The sequence below is a fragment of the Monodon monoceros genome, unplaced genomic scaffold (assembly GCF_005190385.1).
Source record: "Monodon monoceros isolate NGI ecotype Baffin Bay Population unplaced genomic scaffold, NGI_Narwhal_1 Super_Scaffold_21, whole genome shotgun sequence".
NCBI lineage: Eukaryota > Metazoa > Chordata > Mammalia > Artiodactyla > Monodontidae > Monodon > Monodon monoceros.
In genome coordinates, this window is record NW_021703778.1 from 107,653,611 (window position 1) to 107,681,117 (window position 27,507).

General features: G+C 35.6%; 1 protein-coding gene across 6 annotated transcripts in view; it reads right to left on the minus strand.

The window, feature by feature from the left end:
• HEATR5A (HEAT repeat containing 5A) overlaps positions 1–27,507 on the minus strand; it is a 110,626-nt gene that overhangs the window by 37,892 nt on the left and 45,227 nt on the right. For all 6 annotated transcript variants that reach the window (XM_029239658.1, XM_029239657.1, XM_029239653.1 and 3 more), the window contains 7 exons: positions 17,447–17,556; positions 12,817–12,980; positions 12,419–12,594; positions 6,181–6,286; positions 5,247–5,437; positions 3,791–3,950; positions 882–1,071 (listed from right to left, as the gene is read on the minus strand). In XM_029239658.1, coding sequence (XP_029095491.1) covers positions 882–1,071; positions 3,791–3,950; positions 5,247–5,437; positions 6,181–6,286; positions 12,419–12,594; positions 12,817–12,980; positions 17,447–17,556 — 1,097 coding nt within the window. The remainder of the gene's footprint in view (positions 1–881; positions 1,072–3,790; positions 3,951–5,246; positions 5,438–6,180; positions 6,287–12,418; positions 12,595–12,816; positions 12,981–17,446; positions 17,557–27,507) is intronic.

Consider the following 27,507-nt stretch of genomic DNA (forward strand, 5'->3'; position numbering starts at 1 on the left):
TTTTAACAATTGGTCTATAAAATCATTACCCTTTAAACATATATTGCTGGGCTTAAAATTTCTTTTTTTCCCCCATCTTAAACTTAAGGTTCTGTGAAGTAAATTTCTCCTACAAAAGCAGGGATAATCCAGGTTATAGATTTTTAGATTATGTTAGTTAGTTTCAGTCTGAAAGATTTATGGTAACACAAATGATTAGGCAAAGAAGAACCTAAGACTATCTGCAGTTTACATCAAATTTTCATGAAAAGTAGAATTAGAAAGTGCTAATAAACTTCACCCTGCTTGTATTAGTTGAGAGTTGCTTTCATATATTAAAATCATGTACTTTGCATCTGAATAGATCAGAATAACTGAGTTTTGGGGCTCTGTCATTTATATCTTAAAAGAGATAGAGTTCTTTAAACTATTCCATTTCATGTCTGTCATTTTACTGGTTAAGGGAAGCATTTTTAGGACATATCTAATCTTTCTAAATATGGTACTCCTTATCTTTTCAAGGTAAGGAAAAATAAGACTAGCATTTATTTTAACAAAATATACAGAGCACCTACTATGCGCCAATCACAAGGGTTTTTCACATTTTCTCTTATTTGATAGAAGAGGAAACTAAAGCTTAGAGACATGAGGATTTCCCCAAAGTCACCCAATTAAGTAATAGTTGGTGAAGCTTAGATTAAGTTTCTATGTTTTTTCTATCATGTCGTCATCCAGGAGTCAAAGTCTTCCCAAGACTGTTCTCAACATTCTGCCCATATATTTGAAAAGAGCATTCCGCTAAACTTCACTTTATTGAGAAATGTTTGAGTCAATAATAGGAACTGAATTCATTTTTACGCATATATTTTTATGTAAAACATCACAAAAGCAGCTATGCATACCTTGTAGTTCTGGACCCAGTGTAGTAATAAGGGCATTCAAACAGCGACCAAGGCTTTGGTGAACTTCAGCATGAGTAGGAGGCACATTTAACAACAACATAATAATAAGAGACAGGGTTGGTTCTGCATGTGTGTAATAGAGTGGGCCAGCAGAATCAATTATCAATGAGAGAGAATGCAGTGCCCAGGTCTGTGAAGACAGAGAAAAACAATTTAAAATGTTATAGCAGCATTAAGAAACATAAAACACAATGAGTTTTTCTTTTGTTGAAGCAAGTGATAATGTAATAGCACAGTAAAGTATTTGTGTGTTATTACTAACTTGGAGAGAGAAATGGAGAACTTCAGGAGTTTTAAGAAAATTTTTCTCTTTAAATATCCAGTAAAAAACAATCGAGAGACAAATGCCTAATTTAGAATGGCATATGTGCATATATCTCAGCACTAAGAATTCCATACAGTGTTTGGTTCTTTAGCTAAAAGCTTGAACTAAATCTGGTTTGTTGAGAACTGTTTAATGTTTAATCTATATAGAAAATGAAAATTCAAGTTTTTAAAAGATTCAACAATATCTACAACTACATGCAACAATTACAGACAAATCTCTTGAACACAGTGTTGAAGAAAGCCAGACATAAAAAAGTACATACCATATTATTCCATTGATATAAAGTATAAAAGCAGGCAAAACTAATACATGCTGTTGGAAATTAGGATAGTGGTTATCCTTGGTGGGACAGGTAGTAACTAGAAGAGAACATGAGGAGAGTGTTTGGGGTATTGATATTGCTCTGTTTCTTGATCTAGGTGCTGGTTACATGGTGTATTCAGTTCCTACACTTTATTCACAGAGATGCACACTTCTAACAGGTGCAGTGTTATAAGTATATAAAAATAAATATATTTATAAATATAAATATTATAAATATTTATATTTATAAAACAAATATACATGTTATATATAAATATGTATTTATATATTAAACAAACAAAATGCCTTTGAGCCAAATCTTGCCTGCCACCTATTTTTAGAAATAAAGTTTTGTCGAAACACAGTCATGCTCATCTGTTTACATATTATTTATGGCTGCTTTCCTGCTATAATGGCAGAATTGAGCAGTTGACAGAGACTGTATAACATGTAAGGCCTAAATAATTTACTACCTGGCCCTTTATAAAATAAGTTTGGCAACTCTGGTTCAAACAAGACTGGCCATACACTGATAACCACTGAAGCTAGATGATGGGTGTAAGAGGTTCCTTATAGCATGTTCTCTACTTTTATGTATGCTTGAACTTTTTATAACAAGAAGTATCTGAAGAGTCCTCCTTTTTGGAAATCAACTGAGAAACTTTTACCCCTCTTATCAATAGATGTATACGAAAGCTTACAGTACTTTAAATGCTACAAAAATGAACTCCCATTAGGTGAGAGATAGCAGCAATCAAGAAGAGTCAGATTTGATGACACTGGATGCCATGGAAAGAACAATTTAAATTAATCAACAAAAGATAGTCAATATAAAAGGATGTGTGTTCAGAACAGACTTCTTGAAGGGGAAAAGGAGAAATATAATAAACAGAAGCAAAAAGTACTGTACTAAAGGAATGAAGAAGAAAGAATGGAACACCTTATAAATCAACTCAAGTAACAGATGATGTGAAAAAAAGAAAACTATTAGTAATATGGTAACTCAAGAATGAAAGCCATGTTGGATGTTGAAGTTTAACAGGAAGGTGGTTAAACTGGATGTTGGAATACTAGTGGATTATCAGAAAGGAATAGAAACAGAGGAGAGCAATAGGAAAAACATTAAGTGCAGATACGAGAATGACATGTGTGGGAGGAAAGTAGGAAGATCAGCTTAGGACAAGACCAGTACTTTGGGTTAATAACAGAGAAAGTTTCTGGGTCAGTTGATGGGACTTCAATGAGAAGTTGATTTAAGAAGCAATATGCAGGTCTTCCCTGGTGGCGCAGTGGCTGAGAGTCCGCCTGCCGATGCAGGGGACACGGGTTCGTGACCCGGTCCGGGAAAATCCCACATGCCGCGGAGCGGCTAGACCCGTGAGCCATGGCCGCTGAGCCTGCGTGTCCAGAGCCTGTGCTCCACAACGGGAGAGGCCCACATACCAAAAAAAAAAAAAAAAAAAGAAGCAATATGCAGTTTCCCCAGCTTTTCATTAAGGAAGTGGCAAGATGAAAATCTTTCAGGAAAACATTTTTGGCTTCACATCTAGGGAGAGTTGAAAAGAAAAGAACTTAAACATAAAGTGACCAGGTAGGAGACTACTGTAGTAATTAGGGACACACAGGGGGGACAGAGATACAATAAGGGGATTAAAAAAGCAGGAAGAGTAACAATCATTCAAGATGTGATTAAGATATCAGGAGAATGATGATTGACAGAAATGGGTAAGATATGTATAATAATATGGTAAAGTGGTTAAGAACATGAGTTCAGAGTCCATGACTTATGTTCTTCACCTGACTCCACGATATATTAGTTTTTTAGCTGTGAGCAAGTACTTAGCTTCTATAAGCCACAGTTTTCTTTCTGTATAATGGGAATATACATACTAGATTACTGTAAGGATTAAATATGTTCATATGTTTAGAAGAATGTAATACAATGCATGGTACCTGTTAAGCTCTACAAAACAGTAGACGTTATTTTAAGATGGAAGGGAGATCCATTTTCAGGAAATGATATTGAATTTGACTTTAGACAATGAGTATGAAGTAAAGATACTGAATTTGAATTTTAAAAATCCATCGAGGTTAACAATGGCTTTGATTTTATTATGGAGCAAGAATTATTTTATAAATTAGTAATGGTCAATAAAAACATAATCTGCATTATCTACAAATCAAGAATTTCAAGGAAGGTATCACATGAAGTACTTACCTGCACATCAGGAGAAGTGCTGTCCTGAGATAAAGTGTAAAGGATTCCAACACAAGAATTCAAATGTTGAGAAGAACTTATTCCTCCCAAGTACCTATGTAGGGATCCCAAAGCCAATGAGTGTCCTGTTCTGGTAACTGCGTCCCTTGCTGATTTCAGTCTGTGATTATGGAAACAAAAAGAAATGACAATTACTGAAACAAAACCAATGCATGCATGCTGTCACTTAGGCAAACTTGCTGTATGAAGAGTTGCAAAATTCAGAAATATATTTACCGTTAACTGATAAAAAAATTCTGAAATAACCTGAAAGGTATCTTTAAAAGAAAAAATTTTAAATAAAAATGTCTTTACCATTATTAACAATTATTTAAATATAAGCAATTTCAATGTCTCTCAGAAATACACACACACTAAATTCATATGGCAGGCATTATTACTTTATCATTAAGTTATACTTTAAAAACTCTCATTGCTGAGATACTCTAATTCCATATAAAGAGAGTTCCAACTCAAGAACTTTGATTTAAAAATTAAATATAGTAAGAGAACTCATTATTTATTAGGAGTTTTCTTATGAATTGTATACTAGTTTAAGCGCTTTATATTTGGTCCTTTAATCTGCTCAACAATCTTGAGATTCACACTACTGATATTATCAGTTCCTTTTAACAGATGAGGAAATCAAAGTGACTTAGTCATTTTAGCCAAAGTGACTCTTACAAAGTAACCAACTATTAAATGGAAGAGTTGGGATTTGAACCGAGTTAGTAATCTGACATCAGACATTGAGCTCATAACCAAATCAAGATACACATATTCAATAGACTAGAAGGTGAAAGCGCTGCCTGCATTACTACCACCACTAATCATACAGCTTTATATATATATAACTAATATAACCATGAACTTTATTTGCAGTTGTTTTATTTTTTCATACTACTTTCATGTTTATTATCTCATTTACCTTAATATTCTTAGTAAGCAGGGTAGCATTAATAACCTTCTATATGAAATAGAGGAAAACTGGTTGAGAGGATTAAGTAACATGCTCATGGTTACAAAGCTGGTAGAAACAAAAATATAGTTTATGTTTCCTGACCTGCAGCCTTCTCTCTTTCCATTAGGTTGTTCTTACTACCTATCATCTATATTTAACATGATAAAACTCCATAAGCTTCTTACTCCCGGAGTCCACTGATGGCCTATTACATCACTCATATAGATAGTGATCTTTCTCATATAAAAACTAAAGCCAAACAACTAGTAATAGTTTTATGTTCCAAAACAAGCAGGCCAAGGCGGGGTGGGGGCGAGTTCTCCTTTATTTTAAAGTATATTTCTCAATTTTTTAAAGTTAATTATCAGAATGAAGTTTCATAAGTTCCAACAAACCAACAAGCCACACCCAGTTTTGACACATAGTCCATGAGTATTAAGTAAGAAATTCACTTACTTGTCAAAGCTAACTTGAGCTAATACAGCAGTAAAAGCTCCATCATCAACCACCTGGGCTAATCTAGCCCATGCCTCTGCAGCTGCACATCTCAAGAGGGGGCTGGGACTTTCTAAGGCTCCCATCACCAATGCGAGGACAGGTCTTCTCATTTCTTCTGGACCCAAATGTCCCTTAGAGCCAGCCACATACTGAAATATGTAAAAAACAATCCAAACTTGCAACTCTAGTAAATTCTCTTATCCAGTTTGGAATGTATATTCTGGTTAACCAAATATGTTCATATTTGGTGATTACTCCTTTAAAAAAAAATCAGAATACCAAAATCCACAGTAAACATACATCATTTTTCTCATGAAGTACTTTAGAATTTTAAACCTCCAGGCAAACAATGTGGTAATCAATTATCACTGTAGTATATATGTGTTCAGAAGAACATTAATAGGGATTTCCATAAAATAAATGATCAATGAAGCCTATTATATTTTACTTAGAAACCATCAGCCATAAATGCAACAATGAGCCAGATTTGGTCCATAGGCCATAGTCTGACAATCCCAGATCTGGGATATTAGGGTTGGTAGGTTAAAGCATGGTTCTAAGCCAAGATTATAAGTTTGATTTCTGACTAACAAGTTTTATATGGAGAAAAAATAAAAGGGGAGGGACTTCCCTGGCGGTCCAGTAGTTAAGACTCTGTTCTTCCAATGCAGGGAGCACGGGTTCGATCCCTGGTAAGGGAACTGAGATCCCACATGCCATGCAGTGTGGCCAAAAAAAAGGTAAAAGGGGAATTACAAATCCTGAAACATTAAGAGAAATCGGGAGGGAAAAACCAGCCCTTTAAAAACACCTTCCCCAACCTACTTAGTTGGCCATACATTAGGGGAAAAAAATAATAAAGCAAACGTGAATTTTTAAAAAACAGAATTACCTTCAAGAAACTAGAAACTGAAGAAACAACATGTAACTGAACTACTTGTTGACGAGCTCCTTTTGTATGCTTTATACTGTCCAAAAGCTGTTCCAGTATGAGAAGCCTAAAATCAGAAACAAGATTTAAAGATAAAGTAAGTCAAAGGACAGTACTGAGTATCCACTACAAATTTGTTTTGTTGCATTTTGTTGGAACTACTAAAATGAGATAAACTGTTGTCAAACACACTGAAGCATTTTAGGAAATGAAAATATATCACAACCAATGCAAAAATATTTTGATTATGTGTCATTATGACCGTGGGGGAGAAGCATTATTTTGTGAAGAAATAACAACAAATGTATCACTTAATACAGATTTACCCAGGCAAATTCAGCTATTTCAGCAACTATTTTCTAAACAAATATTTTGAAAGTCACTTGCGTCAACATTTTTGCTCTTAATAACAGGACATACTGGATTCAAATACATTCCTTCATTTTAAAGGTAGCACTGACTTCAGATAATGAGAAGCAGCACAGCCTTTCGAACCCCAACCATACCTTAAACATGTACTTGGGATCATACTATATATAACACAGTTTTTACACTTGCTTTTCTCACTTAACATTACCTCTTTAGCACTTTTCAAATCATTTTTATTCTTTGATAATTTTCAGGAAGCCAAATTTTACTACACACATACTACAATTTATTCAACCATTCTCCTACTGGTGGACAGCAAACTTCTTATTTTCACAATTCTAACTATGATGAATATATGCACATTACTTTTGGTGTGGGGTTGAATGTGTCCATGGGTTTTAATGTAGCTTCCATAAATTGTTTTCCATGTCCTTTTTTAAAATCCATTTGTTGAGATTAAAGATATGTAACCATGAAATAAATCACCCCATTTTTTCCCACCAATTTCTCTTTAGAAACATCACTTCAGAGCTCTGAACTTCCTTTCCCCCCCCTTCTCTCCCTTTAAATCAGGAAAACTGAAATAATTTTTAAGAATACTTCTTCCATTATGAACTATCTTGATGGTAGGCATAGACCTTATAATTGATCTCCATCTCTCTAGTATCTGGGTTTGTCATGTAGTCAGCAGTCAAATGTGCTTGTTGAACAATATAAAGGACAGCTGCACCCAGTGAGTGAAAACAGGGCATGACTGGCTGAAGATGGCACATGGGTATACTTTTACTCAACTCTAACGTACTTGCAATAGTATCTCTGAGCCTGTAACTAAATCTCTATCACTCTGGTGAGGCCACAAGACCCAAATACAGTTTTGTTCCAAATGACAATTCTGTTATCAAAACAGAATAGATATGGGTATTGTGCTTTAAAAAACCCAGCTGTGGAAGAAGTCAGAAAAAAGGGAAGGTGTGAAGTTAACATGTGTATGACTTGAGGAAAGCAATATACATAAAATCAACTCAGAGAATATAATAAACATGGTGGATCACTAAAAATTTGGGGAAAACCCACGGTAACTCTAAGTAGTCTTTTTAGTTAAATATTTATTTCCTTATTTCAAGGTTAATTCTGTTCATCATAATAAACCTGAAAAACTCAGAAAAACACAGGAAAGAAAAATAAAATTCACCCATAATCCCACCATCTGGAAAGAGCCACTATTAACATTTGGCATCTTTGTTTTAGTCTCTCACCGGTCCCGTTTCCACCCCAGGTATACGGATATCATTTTTAGAAAACTGGGATCACAGTGTATACACTTTATTAGTAACTCTTTTTCATTTCCCTAAACATTAATCCCATCTTATTAATTACTGCACTGAAATAATTTTTTTTCTCTTTTTTCTCTTGGCCTCCTGTGATATTTCTTTTTTATTTTAATTGAAGTATAGTTGATGTACAATATTATATGTTACAGGTGTACAATATAGTGATTCACAATTTTTAAAGGTTATACTTAATTTATAGTTATCTAAAAATATTGGCTATATTCCCTGAGTTGTACAGTATATCCGTGTAGCTTATTTTTTACGTAATGGTTGGTACCTTTAATTCCCTCCCCCTATATTGCCCCTCCCCCTTCCCTCTCCCCACAGGTAACCACTAGAGGGTTCTCTATATCTGTGAGTCTGCTTTTTTGTTATATTCACTAGTTCATTGTATTTTTAGATTCCACATGTACTGAAATACTTTTAAATAGCTATTAGTATTATATAATCTGGCAATACAATACCTTATTTACCCAGTTCCCTAGTTTGGGACATTTAGGCCATTTCTAATTTTTATTATAAATAACATGATTAATGTATCATATAAAAGTTTTTTCTGCCTATTTTCCAAGATTATATTTAAGTCATTATGTTTCAAGAATACATTTATGCCCAAATTGCCTGCAGGAAGACAAATTAAGGATAACCATATGGTTATTAGCCTTATGAATTTAAAACCTAAAACATCATTATTAGATCACATCCTAGTCACCTGCTATAATGGAACTGTGTCATGTTGAAAGTAGTAAAAATACTTAAGGTTAGAGCTTGAGAATTTTGTTACATTATAACAAAACCTGACCTGTACTATTTTCTTGCCCACATTCATGGGCCAAAGATTGTAAATGAGACTACAAGAGCCCAAAATATTTTTCTCCACCCTTTACCCCCAAATTCTGACAGAGATCACAACAAAACATTCTGAATCTTCAGGAAGATGGAGATGACCAGTTTTCAGTAATACTGAATTGGTATTCCTAAGTAGTATCAATTATAACATATAATTATTAGTTCAGAATGAAATTAGATATTAAAAGTTTTGAGTCTGGATGAAATAAAAACACATAGGTAACTGAGTAAACAGCAAAGACATAAAATTTGAAAATGCTGATTTACCTTACTTATATTTTCAGAGAGGGTGTATAATGGTGAAAATTTTCACTACTGAGAACTATAACTATCCTTTCCCTCTCTCTTCATCAACTCACAATCTACATTATTTTATAGCATTTTTAGTAGTGGTTCTTAAACCTGGCTGTACACCAGAATCACCTAAGGAGTTTTTAAAAATTTCAGTGCCCAATGTAGTATGCATACCATTACTATTAAGTCAGAATCTACGTTTTAAAAAGTTGTCCCAATGATTGCAATGTACAGTCAAGGGTGAAACAATCTGCAGGTGAATTAAGTAATTCATTCTTTGCAACTAGGTGCAAAATATATTGAAAAGTAACCATAAACAACACATACACAAGATCAGTAATAACTTCTTCTCTGTGTAAAATATCTTGATATTCCAGAACTTTAAACATTTTAGTGCTTTAAAATTATCGATGCGAAGTTCTCTTATTTTTAGAATCCTATAGTCAAAATAAAGATAATTAGGGACTTCCCTGGTGGCACAGTGTTAAGAATCCGCCTGCCAATGCAGGGGACACGGGTCTGAGCCCTGGTCCGGGAAGATCCCACATGCTGCAGAGCAACTAAGCCCGTGCGCCACAACTACTGAGCCTGCGCTCTAGAGCCTGAAAGCCACAACTACCGAGCCCGTGTACCACAACTACCAAGCCTGCACTCTAGAGCCCGCGAGCCACAACTACTGAGCCTGTGTGCTGCAACTACTGAAGCCGGCATGCCTAGAGCCTGTGCTCCGCAACAAGAGGAGCCACCAAAATGAGAAGCCCGCGCACCACAACGAAAGGTAGGCCCTGCTCGTCGCAATTAGAGAAAGCTCACGTGCAGAACGAAGACCCGATGCAGCCAAAAACAAATAAATAAATAAATTTAATAAAAAATAAAGATAATCAACTGATTTAAAGACAGTTTAATTTCTAAGTACATAAATAAAATATGAAAAACCTATTTCTAAATCTTAGGACAACGTCATGTTAACTACAAGAGTTTCTTTTAAACTGTTTAAACACGAAGATAACCACGATAACAAAATGCTTTAAAATATTCACTTGTTGTTGAATACAGGTACTTTGATTAAGATATTTCTTCTCCAGAAATGCAAATCTATGGCCCAAAGAAGAAAGGTCTGCCATTTTAAACAAGTATCATACCTAGGATAACAGGAAATTAGAAACTTAACTTTCCTATCTATGTTTCTCTGTGGTGCTCTAAGGGCACCCACTGGAGACTGCTGATAGTTGCTGAATCTGGGATCCTGCCAGACAACTTCCTTTAAAATTCTCCAAACCACTGCCTACTATTTTTATTCAGTTAGAATCCAAACAGAATGTTTTGCTTTCACCAGGTCTCAACTTTTTTATTAAAACAAACAAAACCTCTCCTCCCTTGAATATTCATTCTATATATTATTTTCATCCAGGTGGGATAAAAAGAAATTTGGCACGTTTTAAAGTTTATTAAACTTTAAACAACAGAAATAAGAAACTATTTCCTTGAGACTGTAATTAGGCAATATGTCTGGGAGAAATAAAAAAAAAAAGAAAACCAAAAAAACCCCCCACGTTCTTTAGGAGAGTAATAAAATCAATTTGTTAAAAGGAAAGCTTCTAAGAAGTATACTTTTCTTTTTCACTTCTTATCTGAGACCTACCAAAAAGAGTTTAGTGGAGTCATTTAAAAACATGCTTAATTTAAATCTTTTGCCCACAAGGCTACCCCTGTTCCATCTACTGTAGTTACTGCTGTATTAATCCAAATTATTTTAAACTGTATGCACTAGATAATAGTACAGTTACAGACTAGTACAAATCTCATCCTCTCCATCAATTCTTCTTTGAAAATTCCAGTTCACTGTGATTCTCCTCTCATCTTTTAGTGCTATAGCATTCATTTATAATTTAGTCATATATTGTCTTAAAATACAACCCAAACTTTATAGTTACAGTATACACAGTGAACTATAGGCTACAAATTTCAAATCATCTCTTGAAATTAATCTCAAAATATACATGTAACATATAATACTGAGTAAATACTATCAATACTATCATTTTAAATGAAGATATGAAGCTATTAAAAATCAACATAAATGTTATTCATTTTTCTATCCACTGAAAGTAAACTATCCAAAAGCCTGTTTCAGAAATGTGTTGCTGACAAGACTCAAATATTTTTTGAGAGTCTTCATCAGAGACCAAGGTAACCTCCTTACCTAATTGGTATTCTCTGGAAGACAACAGATAAAATGATATAAAAGCTATGAGCTAGTCAAATGCGTGTTGCTTGTCTAGCATGAAAGAGACAGAGAATGAATGGGAATGAATGAGGATAGTTAATAATTTACAAACTGTTAACCAGCACAGCCCATGGGAGAGATTCACTTCCCACATAGTGTCTCAGATAGAAATTTCCTGGATACTAGCTATCAGAAGTGTTTTTTGATCCCCAAGAAAGTTATTATCCTGTTATTAAGAAACTCATTCTGAATGAGAAATCATTAGAAGCTTTTTTTTTTCCTTAATTTTATTTATTTTTGGCTGTGTTGGGTCTTCGTTGCTGCACGCGGGCTTTCTCTAGTTGTGGCGAGCAGGGGCTACTCTTCATTGTGGTGAGTGGGCTTCTCATTGCGGTGGCTTCTCTTGCTGCAGAGCACGGGCTCTCGGTGTGCAGGCTTCAGTAGTTGCAGCACGCAGGTTCAGTAGTTGTGGTGCATGGGCTTAGTTGCTCCGTGGCACGTGGGATCTTCCCAAACCAGGGATTGAACCCGTGTCCCCTGCATTGGCAGGCGGATTCTTAACCACTGAGCCACCATGGAAGTCCCAGAAGCCTTTGATTTTTAAAAACCAAAGTTCATTTTGAGTGAAGTGAATCCACCAAATTGAAGACTAATCTGTTTTAATCTAATTTTTGAAATCTACTAAAATGAAGACTAATCCCTGGATCTATGATGGCTTGATAAGGCCTCCAAGGTAAGAAAGCCCATGAGACCTTGTGTAAGCAGAAAACCAGTGTTTTACTTTGTAACAATAGCTCATAAATCACTGTTCTTGTGACACTGAGTTTTTCATTTGTATTTTCAGCTAGATGAGAAGCTAATGTGGGAAAAGCATTGCATCCACAATAGTGCCTAGCAGTTTTCAGTTTAATCTCATCATTGGCTTAATTACTTATTAAATATTAGCCAGGTGAATGAACAAGAGCCTTTAATCTTACCTTCACCTGTCATCTATAAGAAGTCTTTGATATTAATGAGAACTTCTGACAACATCATTCTTACCCACCGGTTCTCTATTATGCATTCATTGAACCAATTACCAATCCTGAAATGTTATTTCAGGATAAGTGAACTACTGAAGATGGTTTACCTTTGAGCTTCTCCCACATGAGCACATACAACTCCAAAGAGCTTGACTGCAGAGCTAATAACTGATAGTGTTGGAGGTAAGGGCTTAGGCACCGAATCTCCCTCTACATCTTTCTCGTAAATAGAATAAGGGTCATATTCGAGACTTCCACAAGCAATACCATTACCAAGCAGGAGCTAAAAGAAAAAAAAATTACATATAAGGTTTTAAAACCACTGTTCAGGACTTCCCTGGAGGTCCAGTGGTTGGGACTCTATACTCCCACTGCAGGGGGCACGGGTTTGATCCCTGGTCGGGGAACTAGGATCCCACATGCCACAAGGCGTGCCCAAAAATAAAAATAAAACCACTGTTTACAGATTGAATCAACCCAAAGAGTTATTGAAAAATGACCATACCTGTTCTTCAATAAATCTATGGTCAGTATCTTGTAGCAAAGGACTTAATATTAGAAGATCATCCTGATGACAGAGGCGTGGAAGTAAAAATGTGGATGCTGCCACCTGTATATCAGGGGCAGTCAAGTCAGCAGCCAGCTCTCTGAGGACAGCACAAAGGTATCCTGTTGAATCAGAGAAAAAGGGCAATTAGCAATTTAGTAATAGCAGTTAACTGGTCCAAGAATGGGGTTAAAAAAGCCCAGGCTGAACTTTAATCTACATATCAGCTAACTTTAATCTATCACAGCCAAAGCTAATATATCTCCTCCTTGAGGATGTCCTACCGATGAATGGCTCAACCATGTGTTGCTGGTCACAAGGATAAGAACAGACATCTCAAAGTATGTGTGTATGTATACTGTGTGATACTGAATAAATACTACACCCATTTTATTTAAATGACATAAAGCATAAAAACAGAATGAAAAAAGAGGAATAGATACAAAGGCAGAAAAAGAAGGCATAATAGTATGACACCCTAACACCCCACCACCCCAGCGTATGACTGTCACTCATCCTCATCAGCCGGATTAACCTCATTCACCTATACTCCCAATCCACTGTCTCACCACTCCCCATATTATTTTGAAGCAATCCCTGGAAAGCATATCATTTCATCTATAAATATTTCATCGTGTATCACTAGACTTGACATTTTAAACAATCTCATTATCACAATTTCGTGTTTTAAAAATCACTAAACAGGGACTTCCCTAGGGGTCCACAGTGCTTAAGACTCCGCACTCCCAATGCAGGGGGCCTGGGTTTGATCCCTGGTCAGGAAACTAGATCCCACATCCCACAACTAAGAGCCCACATGCTGCGACAAAGATCCCACATGCCGCAATGAAGACCCTGTGCAGCCAAATAAATACAATGAATTAAATAAATAAATAAAAATCACTAAACATCAAATACACATTCTGTGCTCAAATTGTCAATTGCTTCATTAATGCCTGTTTTTGTTTGCTTTTTATGTTTGAATCCAGACCTAAGTGAAGTATACATGTTGTAGCTACCTGATGTATCTTAGTCTCTTTCAATCTCAAGTTCTCCCCTCAACTTTTATTGCCCGTAATTTATTTGAAGAAATAAGATTATTTGTTCTATAGAAGTTTTTATAGATTATAGCGCCCCCAAGGTAATTTAATTTGTTCCTTTAATGTCTGCATTTTTTTGTAAATTGGAACCTGGATCTAGGGAGGATTCATCTTTTTTTTTGGTTTGTTTGTAGTTTGGGTGCCAACCTAGTTCATAGGCGGCATTGAGATTTTCCTTGAGACATGAGACAACGTATGGCTGTCTCTTTTATATATACGGTTGGAAAAACTGGTCCAATTATCACACTGACCTAAGTTACCATTTCAAAGATATTTATCCTACTTTCTGATGGATTCGCAATAGAAAATTTTATCCACCTAGAGCATAAATGACTTTTGCTAGCTTGTAAGTTAAGTACTTTAGGAAAGTGTAAAAATCATCTTGGAGAAACATTCACTTTTGGTTTTAAGCAACACCACCAGAATGAAATGAAGACTTGACTGAGTCTACTTATTAGAAGTGACAGGATGAGTTAGGAAGGGCTCACCTCCCATTATTTTCTGTATTATTAGTAGTGGTAAGAGTAGTAACAACAAATATTTATTGAGGATGTAATATGTGTCAGTAAATGTCCTAAAAGCTTTACATATAGTTTTCATAACCACCTCAAGAGGTCCAGTTAGTACTGTTATTTTATTAGGTAAGGAAACAGAAACAGAGAGTCTGTTAATTGCCCAAGGTCACACAGCAGTTACATGGCAGTGTTTGACTGAAACACAGGCAGTCCAGGCTTCAGAACTTAAGCTTTTAACTATCATGCTCATTCATACATTCAAACTGTGTTTAATATAATATACAAAGATGTTATTATATATAATCCTCCCTTCAAGAAGATAGAAGAGTTTCCCTGGTGGCGCAGTGGTTAAGAATCCACCTGCCAATGCAGGGGACATGGGTTTGATCCCTGGCCCGGGAAGATCCCACATGCCACGGAGCAACTAAGCCCATGCGCCACAACTACTGAGCCTGCGCTCTAGAGCCCACGTGCCACAACTACTGAAGCCTGTGCTTAGTAGTTCAGGCCTAGAGCCTGTGCTCTGCAACAAGAGAAGCCACCAAAATGAGAAGCCTGAGCACCACAACAAAGAGTAGCCCCTGCTCGCCGCAACTAGAGAAAGCCCGCGCACAGCAACAAAGACCCAGCCAAAAATAAAAACAAATAAATAAATTCATATATATAAAAAAAGAAGATATAAGATACTGGACACACACATGTTAACTATAAAATGAAGGTAGGAAGTACTAAGTTTCATAGAGGATGAAAAGAGAACTGCTGAGGTTAGAGAAAGGAGAGGTTACACAGGAATTGGGGACAGCAGACAGGGATAATAAAAACTTAATGAAGCAGACGAGAGTTGCTTAAAGGAATGTCTGTTAGTTTAATTACCAGTATATGATAATCAGAAAAATAATTTTGTTGGTAGTACAATACGCAAGGTATGTTTGGTACTACAGCTAAATGTGACAACAGTGGTAAATCTCCATTTCTCATTTAAAGTGACTGCTGGCCTAACTGTCCCTGAACAAAGTACTCAAAGATGATTCAATTTTAAAATGCAATTATGCCTTTGTTGTAGAAATACATCACTTTCTGATGCTAATGAGGAGCAATTTTCAGTGTAGAGAAAATTAAAATACTTGAAAGGAGATCCATAACAAAACTAAGATAGGAAATAAAAATTAAGAACCCAATTTTCTTTTTTTTTTTTGAGGTACGTGGGCCTCTCACTGTTATGGCCTCTCCCGTTGTGGAGCAACAGGCTCTGGACGCGCAGGCTCAGCGGCCATGGCTCACGGGCCCAGCCGCTCCACGGCATGTGGGATCTTCCCGGACCGGGGCACGAACTCGTGTCCCCTGCATCAGCAGGCGGACCCTCAACCACTGCGCCACCAGGGAAGCCCTAGATTTTCTTTTTTCAACAAGTTAGTTCATAGTAATTCCTGACTTCATTTCCCAGTGAACACTCTGGAACTGATTTTAAATCTATACACTAGTATATTAATTATTCCTTTAAGACTTCTGATTGCATTCCCAAACTCCAATTCTGAGAAAATAGTACAAGACTTTGTTTTTCTCTTTAAGTCCTTCAAGGGCAGACTTATATTATCATTTATCAGAAGATACACTGTGGATTTTAAGTTGATCTCCTAATATTCCTATATGTTTAATGAAGACTTCAAAAAATCAATTTTTTCGTCTGTTGTTTGAGACAGACCTATCCCTAAGCTTTGTCTATTTATTCTCTACTAGGTTACTTATAAATGGATTGGCAGCACAGCATGAAACAGATCTATGTTATCTTGATTCTACTATTTACTGGATACATAAACTTGAGTTGGTTTTTGTAACCTCTTTGTGCCTTTATCTGTCAAGTGAGGAAAATGTAACTAGCTCACTGTATTATCCTAAGATAAATGGGGTAATATAAACAATTTCTAGTACACCACCTGGCATATAGAAATGACTCTTGATACAGTTTCTGAGAAAGGGCAATGTACAATGTATCCACTTTTTTTCCAGAGAAGTAAATACAAAATTCTTATTTTATATCAAATATTTTGCTAGGTACATTTGTGAACCAGGAAGAGAGGTGGTAGGAATAATATCACTCACATAATGATAAAGGCCAAGAGAGAAGTTATAAGTTAGTATCAATATTTTGAACTACTGTGGTATATATTATATTGCATTTATTTGCAGAATAAAGATATAAAACAATAAAAGCAGTATTTTTACAAGAAATAGATTTGAAGAAACATTGACTTAATATGGTTGGTTGAAAATGATAAAAATTAAAAAAAAAATAGATGCTCCCATTAGAGACAACTTTCAGCTTTCACCTCTTAAAACAAGCATCTTAAGTTATTCAGTAGTAGTAGCAATGTATTTTCTTAAAACTGTATTTTAAATTTACAAGAAAAGTTTTAGAACTAATTGTAAAATAGGGGCAAGTTTATTTTACCAAATGCAGTATTCTAGTATTCCAAAGCCATCCTGGGCCTAATAAAAGCAAAACCTACATTATAAACTTAATAAAATCAATTATACCTTGGTATACTGTTCAAAATTAAACTTCTATCTGGGCAGAGTTAAGAATGGAATAGTGGAAGGAAACGTATACAACAGATATCCACTCTAGAAGGAAACTAGGAGTGGCCAAATTTCTAATAGATTTGAATTATATATTCTGCAGAAAGCCCTGGAGTAGAATCAAGACCAATCTTTGTGACTCATTCTCTCCCACACAGTGAAACTAGGGACTTTTTCTCAGAAGAGAGAACACCGCAAGAAATGGAGAAGTAGTTTTTTTTTTTTTATGTATTTTATTTACTACAAAATCGTGAACACATGGGTTAAGACTGAACTCCCTAAACCTCCTAGAAACAAAGCACTAAATAACTGCCATATAATTTATTTGTTCAGGTATTACTTTCCAGGCACTGTGTTAGCCACAAACAGTAAAACACTTTGGTGTAAGGCACATACCTTCATAGGTCTCAGGAGGTAATAAAATCAACAATTCATAAAGCCTCTGTCTATAAACTACTGATGGTGTTTTCAAAGGACTTCCGTATGTTTTTAGTATTGAAGAAAGCCTTAAAGTAAAAGAAAAAACACATCTTAAGTGTGTACGTTATACAACAACGTATAAATATTCAACATGTTGACATATAAAGTAGCTATATATAATTAGTGAACATTAGCGCTGCTTTTATTATTTTTTATAACGTGTGACTTTAAGTTAAAAGAGGAATTATAAGCATCACACATGAAAACTATTTTGCTATCTTTTCTACACACTTCATAAAACTATATATTCAGCTAAGATTTCTAAGGCTGTATCTTATCTAGAAGCTGCAACTCTTACTAAACTCCAAAATTTACAACACTGCATTTGTGAAAAATAAAATCTATTACATAGAAAAGGAACAGGCCAAAGAAACAAACAAATTGAAGACACAAATACCTAGAGAAAAATCCAAGTGTCTGTTAGAAACTTGATGTGGAATGTGATCACCAAATAAAAATGAATCATCAAAATACACAAAATCATAAAACAAATTCTCTTTTAATAAAGCACAAGCTAAGCCAATGTTTCCCTAAAAGTTCCAGTCATGAAATCTCTTAACACTTCCCGTCTTCACTCTCTTCTTTCATGTTCATGTACTTTTTTTTAATCTTCTATTCATTCTCACTACTGGTATTAAGACATCATTTTACTGATATTCATTCAACTAACAAATATTTATTAAAGCATTACTACTCTTTGCCAAGGTACCATGTTATCAACTGGTGTACAGTTTTCATCCCCTGTAGCAATACACAAATTCAATGGAATTACTTTTGTTGTGCCACTGGAATAAATCCACTATGCTGTCATGGAATGAGGTTTCCAGGTACTCTAAGAAATTCTGGCAAAGTTTATTCATTTGTATTTTCTAGAAAAATACCGCTTGCTTTTACTCGTTTCTAGATGAAAAGAAGAGTTATCTTTGACTTGTCATTTTATTAAAAAAGAAAAAGTTGGTTCCATTTTTTATCTTTCAGGTTAGGAAACAACATTTATAAAACCTGGGTAGAAGGTTTTTAGTTATGAAAGTTAAGAATAAATCCACTGTAATTTTGTACTTCTCTAAAACAAGATTGGAAGAATTACAGCTGACATATGAAAACTATTTAAATCATATGGACAAGACATTAAGAAATTACAAATTATATCCTTAAAAATCCTGCAACATTCATTTAGTTTAAATACAACAGAATTTAGTTCAGCGGGTTGTTTGCACGCGTGTGTTTACAGAAAATAAGATGTATACAACAAAATTAGAACTCAGGAAAGCATTCCTAGGAGTTTCTGCTTCTATAAGTAGGGCAGATTAGAGTCTCTGAAGGGCCTTCCTCTATAAATACACTTAGATCCTGGATAAAAGATAATTAGCATTGCTAGACTTGAAGAATGGGACTTTTCCAAGGCTTAACTCCCACCCCACCAAACAAACAAACATAAAATGCATGAAACAAAACATGAGCTAAAATCAGAGTGGGAACACCAATACCAATACCAAGAAAAGAACTTCAATTGAGCTTGTGCCCCTGGCAAGGTAGTGTTGATAAATGGGATCTCCTGAAGGTAGTTTAAATGGTCCCAGGTCCTGGCAGAGGCAAAGGCCTATTGAATTAAAACCAGCTGAAGAGAAAATTAGTGAACTGGAAGAGACAGCAGAATAAATCACCCAGAAAACAGCAGAAAGAAAAGGAAAAAATATATATATTAGAAAAAGATTAGGAGACATGGAAGACAATACAAAAAGACTGAAAATTTGTTTAATCACAGTTCCGGAAGGAAAGTTTAACAAGAACGGAAAACAGGCAATATTTAAAGAGATAACAGCCACTTTTCCAGAACTTCTGAAAGACATGAATCCAACAAAATATACAGCAAATTGGATAAAGAAATTCACAAACTGCCAGTTTAAAGCAGAAATTGTGAGATTCAATTTTTAAGAACTCCAATTATATGCAGTTTATGATACACCTAAAAACACAGTGACGTGGAAAAAGACATACCACACATATGATACTGTAAACATTAGACTTTAATCAAAAAGTATTACTAAGGACGAAGAGAGTTATTGTATAATGATAAAAGATTCAACTCATCGGGAAGATATAATTACTTTCTCAAAATATGAAAAAAGAAACATAAAACTTTGGAGAAAAACTGATAAACCCAATATCACAGTGGAGGAGTTTAACACATCACTCTCAATTATTGATAGGTTAAACAGAGAAAAGGTTAGTGAAAATAGACGGAACAATGTGACTAAAAGAACATTTGTATAGAGCAAGTCTCAACAAATTTAAAAGGACAAGTAACATACAGATCATATTCACTAAGTACAATGCAATTACGTTAACAATCAGTAACAAAACTGCAAGCTAAAAACTGTTGCATACATTCAGAAACTTAAAAACATACTTCTGAACAACTTCAAAGAAATTATAATGAAATTTTAAAACACATAAAATGGAAAAAATAGAAATAATAATTTCAATCCTTGTAGAATTCAGCAACTGGATCCTTACAGGGAAAATTATGGCCTTAGCTTATATTAAAAGAATTAAAAGAAATTCAGTGAGCTAAGCATTCAAATTAAGCTGTCAGGAGAAGAACAAGAATTTAAGAAAATGGGAATAATAACAAGCAATAATTAATGAAATAGAAAACAAGTTCAAGTTTCGTTCACAATGGCAGAGTAGAAGGACGTGCGCGCACTCCCTCTTGTGAGAGCACCGGAATCACATCAGGACCCAGGGGGAAGGAGCAGTGACCCCATAGGAGACTGAACCAGACCTACCTGCTAGCGTTGGAGGGTCTCCGCAGAGGCAGGGGGTGGCTGTGGCTCACTGAGGGGACAAGGACACTGGCAGCAGAAGTTCTGGGAAGTACTCCTTGGCATGAGGCCTCCCAGAGTCTGCCATAAGCCCTAGCAAAGAGCATGTAGCCTCCAGTGCTCGGTCACCTCAGGCCAAACAACCAACAGGGAGGGAACGCAGTCCCACCCATCAGCAGACAAGCGGATTAAAGTTTTACTGAGCTCTACCCACCACCAGTTCCTCCGATCAGGAAGCTTGCACAAGCCTCTTAGATAGCCTCATCCACCAGAGGGCAGAGAGCAAAAGGAAGAACTACAATCCTGCAGCCTGTGGGATGAAAACCACATTCACAGAAAGACAGACAAAATGAAAAGGCAGAGGACTATGTACCAGATGAAGGAACAAGATAAAACCCCAGAAATACAAATAAATGACATGGAGATAGGCAACCTTCCAGAAAAAGAATTCAGAATAATGATAGTGAAGATGATCCAGGACCTCGGAAAAAGAATGGAGGCAAAGATCAAGAAGATGCAAGAAAGGTTTAACAAAGACCTAGAAGAATTAAAGAACAAACACCTAGAAGAATTAAAGAACAAACAAGCAAAGATAAACAATACAATAAATGAAATGAAAAATACACAAGAAGAAATCAATAGCAGAATAACTGAGGCAGAAGAAAGGATAAGTGACCTGGAAGACAGAATGGTGGAATTCACTGCCATGGAACAGAATAAAGAAAAAAGAATGACAAGAAATGAAGACAGGCTAAGAGACCTCTGGGACAAGATTAAAAACACCAACATTCACATTATAGGGGTCCCAGAAGAAGAAGACAGAGAGACAGGACCCGAGAAAATATCTGAAGAGATAAAACTTCCCCAACATGGGAAAGGAAATAGCCACCCAAGGCCAGGAAGCACAGAGAGTCCCATACAGGACAAACCCAAGGAGAAACATGCCGAAACACATAGTAATCAAATTGACAAAAATTAAAGACAAAGAAAAATTACTGAAAGCAACAAGGGAAAAATGACAAATAACATACAAGGGAACTCCCATAAGGTTAACAGCTGATTTATCAGCAGAAACTCTACAAGCCAGAAGGGAGTGGCACGGTATATTAAATGTGATATAAGGGAAGAACCTACAACCAAGATTACTCTACCCGGCATGGATCTCATTCAGATTAAACAGAGAAATCAAAAGGTTTACAGACAAGCAAAAGCTAAGAGAATTCAGCACCACCAAACCAGCTCTACAACAAATGCTAAAGGAACTTCTCTAAGTGGGAAACACAAGAGAAGAAAAGGACCTACAAAAACAAACCCAAAACAATTAAGAAAATGGTAATAGGAGCATACATATCAGTAATTACCTTAAATATGAATGGATTAAATGCACCAACCAAAAGACATAGGCTTGCTGAATGGATACAAAAACAAGAGCCATATATGCTGTATACAAGAGACCCACTTCACACCTAGGGACACATACAGGCTGAAAGTGAGAGGACTGAAAAAGATATTCCATGCAAATGGAAATCAAATGAAAGCTGGAGTAGCAATATTCATATCAGATAAAATAGACTTTAAAATAATGTTACAAGAGACAAGGAAGGACACTACATAATGATCAAGCGATCAATTTAAGAAGAGGACATAACAATTATAAATATATATGCACCCAGGGGCTTCCCTGGCGGTTCAGTGGTTAAGAACCTTCCTGCCTGCCAATGCAGGGGACATGGGTTTGAGCCCTGGTCTGGGAAGATCGCACATGCCACGGAGCAACTAAGCCAGTGTGCCACAACTACTGAGCCTGCGCTCTAGAGCCCGTGAGCCACAACTACTGAAGCCCACGTGCTTAGAGCCCATGCTCCGCAACAAGAGAAGCCACTGTAATGAGAAGTCCGCACACCACAATGAAGAGTAGCCCCTGCTCGCCGCAACTAAAGCCTGCGCGCAGCTATAAAGACCCAATGCAGCCAAAAATAAAAGAAATTAATTAAAAATAAGTAAATAAATAAATAAATATGCACCCAACACAGGAGCACATCACTACATAAGGCAAATGATAACAGCTATAAAACAGGAAATCAACAGTAACACAATAATAGTGGGGGATGTTAACACCTCACTTACACCAATAGACAGATCATCCAGACATAAAATTAATAAGAAACACAACCTTTAAATGACACAACAGACCAGACAGATTTAACTAACATTTATAGGACATTCCATCTGAAAATAGCAGATTACACTTTCTTCTCAAGTGCACATGGAACATTCTTCAGGACAGATCAAATGCTGGGTCACAAATCAAGCCTCAGTAAATTTAAGAAAATTGAAATCATATCAAGTATCCTTTCCAACCACAATGCTATGAGATTAGAAATAAATTACAGGGAAAAAAACCCATAAAACACAAACACATGAAGGCTAAACAATATGTTACTAAATAACCAAGAGATCACTGATGAAATCAAAGAGGAAATCAAAAAATACCTAGAGACAAAAGACAACGAAAACATGATGATCCAAAACTTACGTGATACAGCAAAAGCAGTTCTAAGAGGGAATTTTATAGCAGTACAATCCTACCTCAAGCAACAAGATAAATCTCAAATAACAATCTAACCTTACACCTAAAGGAACTAGAGAAAGAACAAACAAAACCCTAAGTTAGTAGAAGGGAAGAAATCATAAAGATCAGAGCAGAAATAAATGAAATACAAAGAAAACAACAGCAAAGATCAACAAAACTAAAAGTTGGTTTTTTGAGAAGATAAACAAAATTGATAAACCTTTAGCCAGACTCATCAAGAAAAAGAAGAAGATTCAAATCAACAGAATTAGAAATGAAAAAGGAGAAGTTACAACAGACACTGCAGAAATACAAAGCATCCTAAGAGACTACTACAAGCAACTCTTTGCCAATAAAATGGACAACCTGGAAGAAATGGATAAATTCACAGAAAGGTATAACCTTCCAAGACTGAACCAGGAAGAAATAGAAAATATGAACAGACCAATCACAAGGAATGAAGTTGAAACTGTGATTAAAAATCATCCAACAAACAAAAGTCCAGGACCAGATGGTTTCACAGGTGAATTCTATCAAACATTTAGAGAAAATCTCACATCCATCCTTCTCAAACTCTTCCAAAAAATTGTAGAGGAGGGAACACTCCTTAAGTCATTCTGTGAGGCCACCATCACCCTGATACCCAAACCAGACAGAAATACTACAAAAAAAGAAAATTACAGACCAATATCACTGATGAATATAGATGCAAAAATACTCAATAAAATACTAGCAAACAGAATCCAACAACACATTAAAAGGATTATACACCATGACCAAGTGGGATTGATCCTGGGATGCAAGGATTCTTCAATATATGCAAATCAATCAATGTGATACACCATATTAACAAATTGAAGAATAAAAACCATACAATCATCTCAATAGATGTAGAAAAAGCTTCTGACAAAATTCAACAGCCATTTATGGTAAAAAACTCTCCAGAAAGTGGGCAGAGGGAACCTACCTCAACACAATAATGGCCTTATATGACAAACCCAAAGCGAACATTGTTTTCAATGGTGAAAAAATGAAAGCATTTCCTCTAAGATCAGGAACAAGACAAAGATGCTCACTCTCACCACTATTAGAAGTTTTAGCCATGGCAATCAGAGAAGAAAAAGAAATAAAAGGAATCCAAATTGGAAAAGAAGAAATAAAACTGTCAGTGTTTGCAGATGACGTGATACTATACATAGAAAATCCTAAAGATGCCACCAGAAAACTACCAGAGCTAGTCAATTAATTTGGTAACGTAACAGGATGCAAAACTGATGCACAGAAACCTCTTGCATTCCTATACACTAATAACAGAAAATCAGAAAGAGAAATCAAGGAAACACTCCCATTTACAACTGCAACAAAAAGAATAAAATACCTAGGAATAAACCTACCTAAAGAGGCAGAAGACCTGTAGGTGGAAAACTGTAAGACACTGATGAAAGAAATCGAAGATGATACAAACAGATGGAGAGATATACCATGTTTGTGGACTGGAAGAATCAATACTGCGAAAATGACTATACTACCCAAAGCAATCTACAGATTCAATGCAATCTTTATCATATTACCAATGGCATGTTTTACAGAACTAGAACATAAAATCTGTATGGAGACACAAAAGATCCCAAATAGCCAAAGCAAATTTGAGGGAGAAAAACAGAGCTGGAGGAATGAGACTCACTGACTTCAGACTATACTACAAAGCTACAGAAATCAAGACAATATGGTGTTGGCACAAAAACAGAAATATAGATCATTGGAACAGGATAGAAAGCCCAGAGATAAACCCACGCACCTATGGTCAACTAATCTATGACAAAGGAGGCAAGGATATATAATGGAGAAAAGACAGTCTCTTCAATAAGTGGTGCTGGGAAAACTGGACAGCTACATGTAAAAGAATGAAATTAGAACACTCCCTAACACCACACACAAAAATAAACTCAAAATGGATTGAAGACCTAAATGTGAGACCGGACACTATAAAACTCTTAGAGGAAAACATAGGAAGAATACTCTTTGACATAAATCACAGCAAGATCTTTTTTGACCCACTGTCTAGAATAATGGAAATAAAAACAAAAATAAACAAATGGGACCTAATTAAATTTAAAAGCTTTTGCACAGCAAAGGAAACTATAAACAAGAGGAAAAGACAACCCTTAGAATGGGAGAAAATATTTGCAAACGAAACAACAAAGGATTAACCTCCAAAATATATAAAAGCTCATGCAGCTCAATATGAAAAAAACAAACAACCCAATCAAAAAATGGGTAGAAAACCGAAGTGGACATTTCTCCAAAGAAGACATACAGATGGCCAAGAGGCACATCACTAATTATTAGAGAAATGCAAATCAAAACTACAATGAGTTATCACCTCGCACCAGTCAGAATGGCCATCATCAAAAAACCTACAAACAATAAATGCTGGAGACGGTGTGGAGAAAAGGGAACCCTCTTGTACCATTGGTGGGAATGTAAATTGATATAGCCACTATGGAGAACAGTATGGAGGTTCCTTAAAAAACTAAAAATAGAATTACCATATGACCCAGAAATCCTACTACTGGGCATATACCCAGAGAAAACCATAATTCAAAAAGACACATGCAGCCCAGTGTTCACTGCAGCACTATTTCCAATAGCCAGGTCATGGAGCAACCTAAATGCCCATTAACAGATGAATGGATAAAGAAGATGTGGTATATATATACAATGGAATATCAGCCATAAAAAGGAACGAAACTGGGTCATTTATAGAGACGTGGATGGACCTAGAGACTGTCATGCAGAGTGAAGCAAGTCAGAAAGAGAAAAACAAATATAGTATATTAACGCATGTATGTAGAATCTAGAAAAATGGTACAGATGAACCGGTTTGCAAGGCAGAAATAGAGACACAGATGTAGAGAACAAATATATCGGCAAAAGGGTGGAAAGCCGGGGGTGGGGGGTGTTGGTGGGATGAATTGGGAGATTGGGATTGACATATATACAGTAATATATATAAAATGGATGACTAATAAAACCTGCTGTATAAAAAAATTAAATTAAATTAAAAAAAAACAAGTTCAACATAAGCAAAGTTATTCTTTGTACAGGTTAATAAAACAGTTAAACCTCTCATGAGATGGATCAGGAAAAACAAAAGAGAAGGCATACTGAAAACTAATCAGGAATGGATGAAGGGACATTATAGATATAGCAGAGATTAAGACGATAAGAGAACATTAAGAAAAATTTCATGCCAAAAAATGTGAAGATGAAGATGCAACGGCAAAATTCCTGGAAAAAATCTAACAGACAAGCAAAACAAACCCGCAAACCAGACCTCAAATAGTTAAAGCAATTAAGGAAATGAAATATGTAGTTAAAAAAAAATTTCCCACAAAGAAAACAGCCGGTCCAGACTGTTTTACAGACAGGCGGTTTCATGTGACACATTATTCCAATCTCCTAAAAGCTCCTCCACAGAACTTGATGAAACATTCACCTACCTCACTCCATGAGGCTAGTATAACTGATGAAAATCTGAGGAGGGCATCCAAGAAAGAAAATTATAGGGCAGCCTCACTGATGAATGTATGTGGAGAAATCCAAACATAAGCAAACCAAATCCAGAAGTTTACAAAAAAAGGTAATTAGTTCCAAGCTCAGTTTATCCCAAGAATGCAACCAAGTAAAAAATTAGTCAATAAAATTTTTTACATTAAAGTTTCAGATTAAACCACTTTATAAAACATCAAAACTCATTCACGATAAAAAACCAAACCAAACAAACAAAAAACCAAACCAAAACAAAATGTGGATAACTATGAAGAGGATACTTTCTTAATCTGATAAAGAGCATCTACTAAAAAGCCTGTATCAAGCATCATTCTTATTCGTGAAACATGAGAAACATTCCCTTTAACAAGCCACTTCTCTTCAGTTTTAAGTGGTAGTCATCTAGTTAGCACGTTAAGAGGAGAGAGAGAATACAAATGAATATATGAGTAAATATCATAAAGGGAGAAATCCTAAAGAATCTACAAACAAATGCTTGATATAGGAAAATTTAGCAAGGTGGCTGGATATAAGATCAATTACATTTTTTAATACAATAGCAATAAAGACATTATACACACACACACACACACACACACATACACACACACACTCCCACATACTTATTTAATAACTGCAAAGAAAAATATGAAGTATCTAGCTAGGAATAGATTTTTTAAAGACATTAAGACTTCTACATAGAAAAAATTTTATACTTTGTAAACAACCTCAACAACAGAAAAAATTTTATACTTTGTAAACAACCTCAACAACATGTTTATGGGTATTATAGAAATAACAATTATCTTCAAGTTTATCTATAGATTCAATTTAACTCTAATTAAAACTTCAACAAGAGACAATCAATTGCCAAAAAGGGCCAAATTATGCCTAAAGATGAATAAGGCCAAAAACTTTATTCTAACAGACACTAAAATTTATTATAAAGACAATGTGGTATGGGCACAGAAATGGGCAAACACACAAATGGAACACAACAGAGAGCACAGAAACAGACCATGTCTATA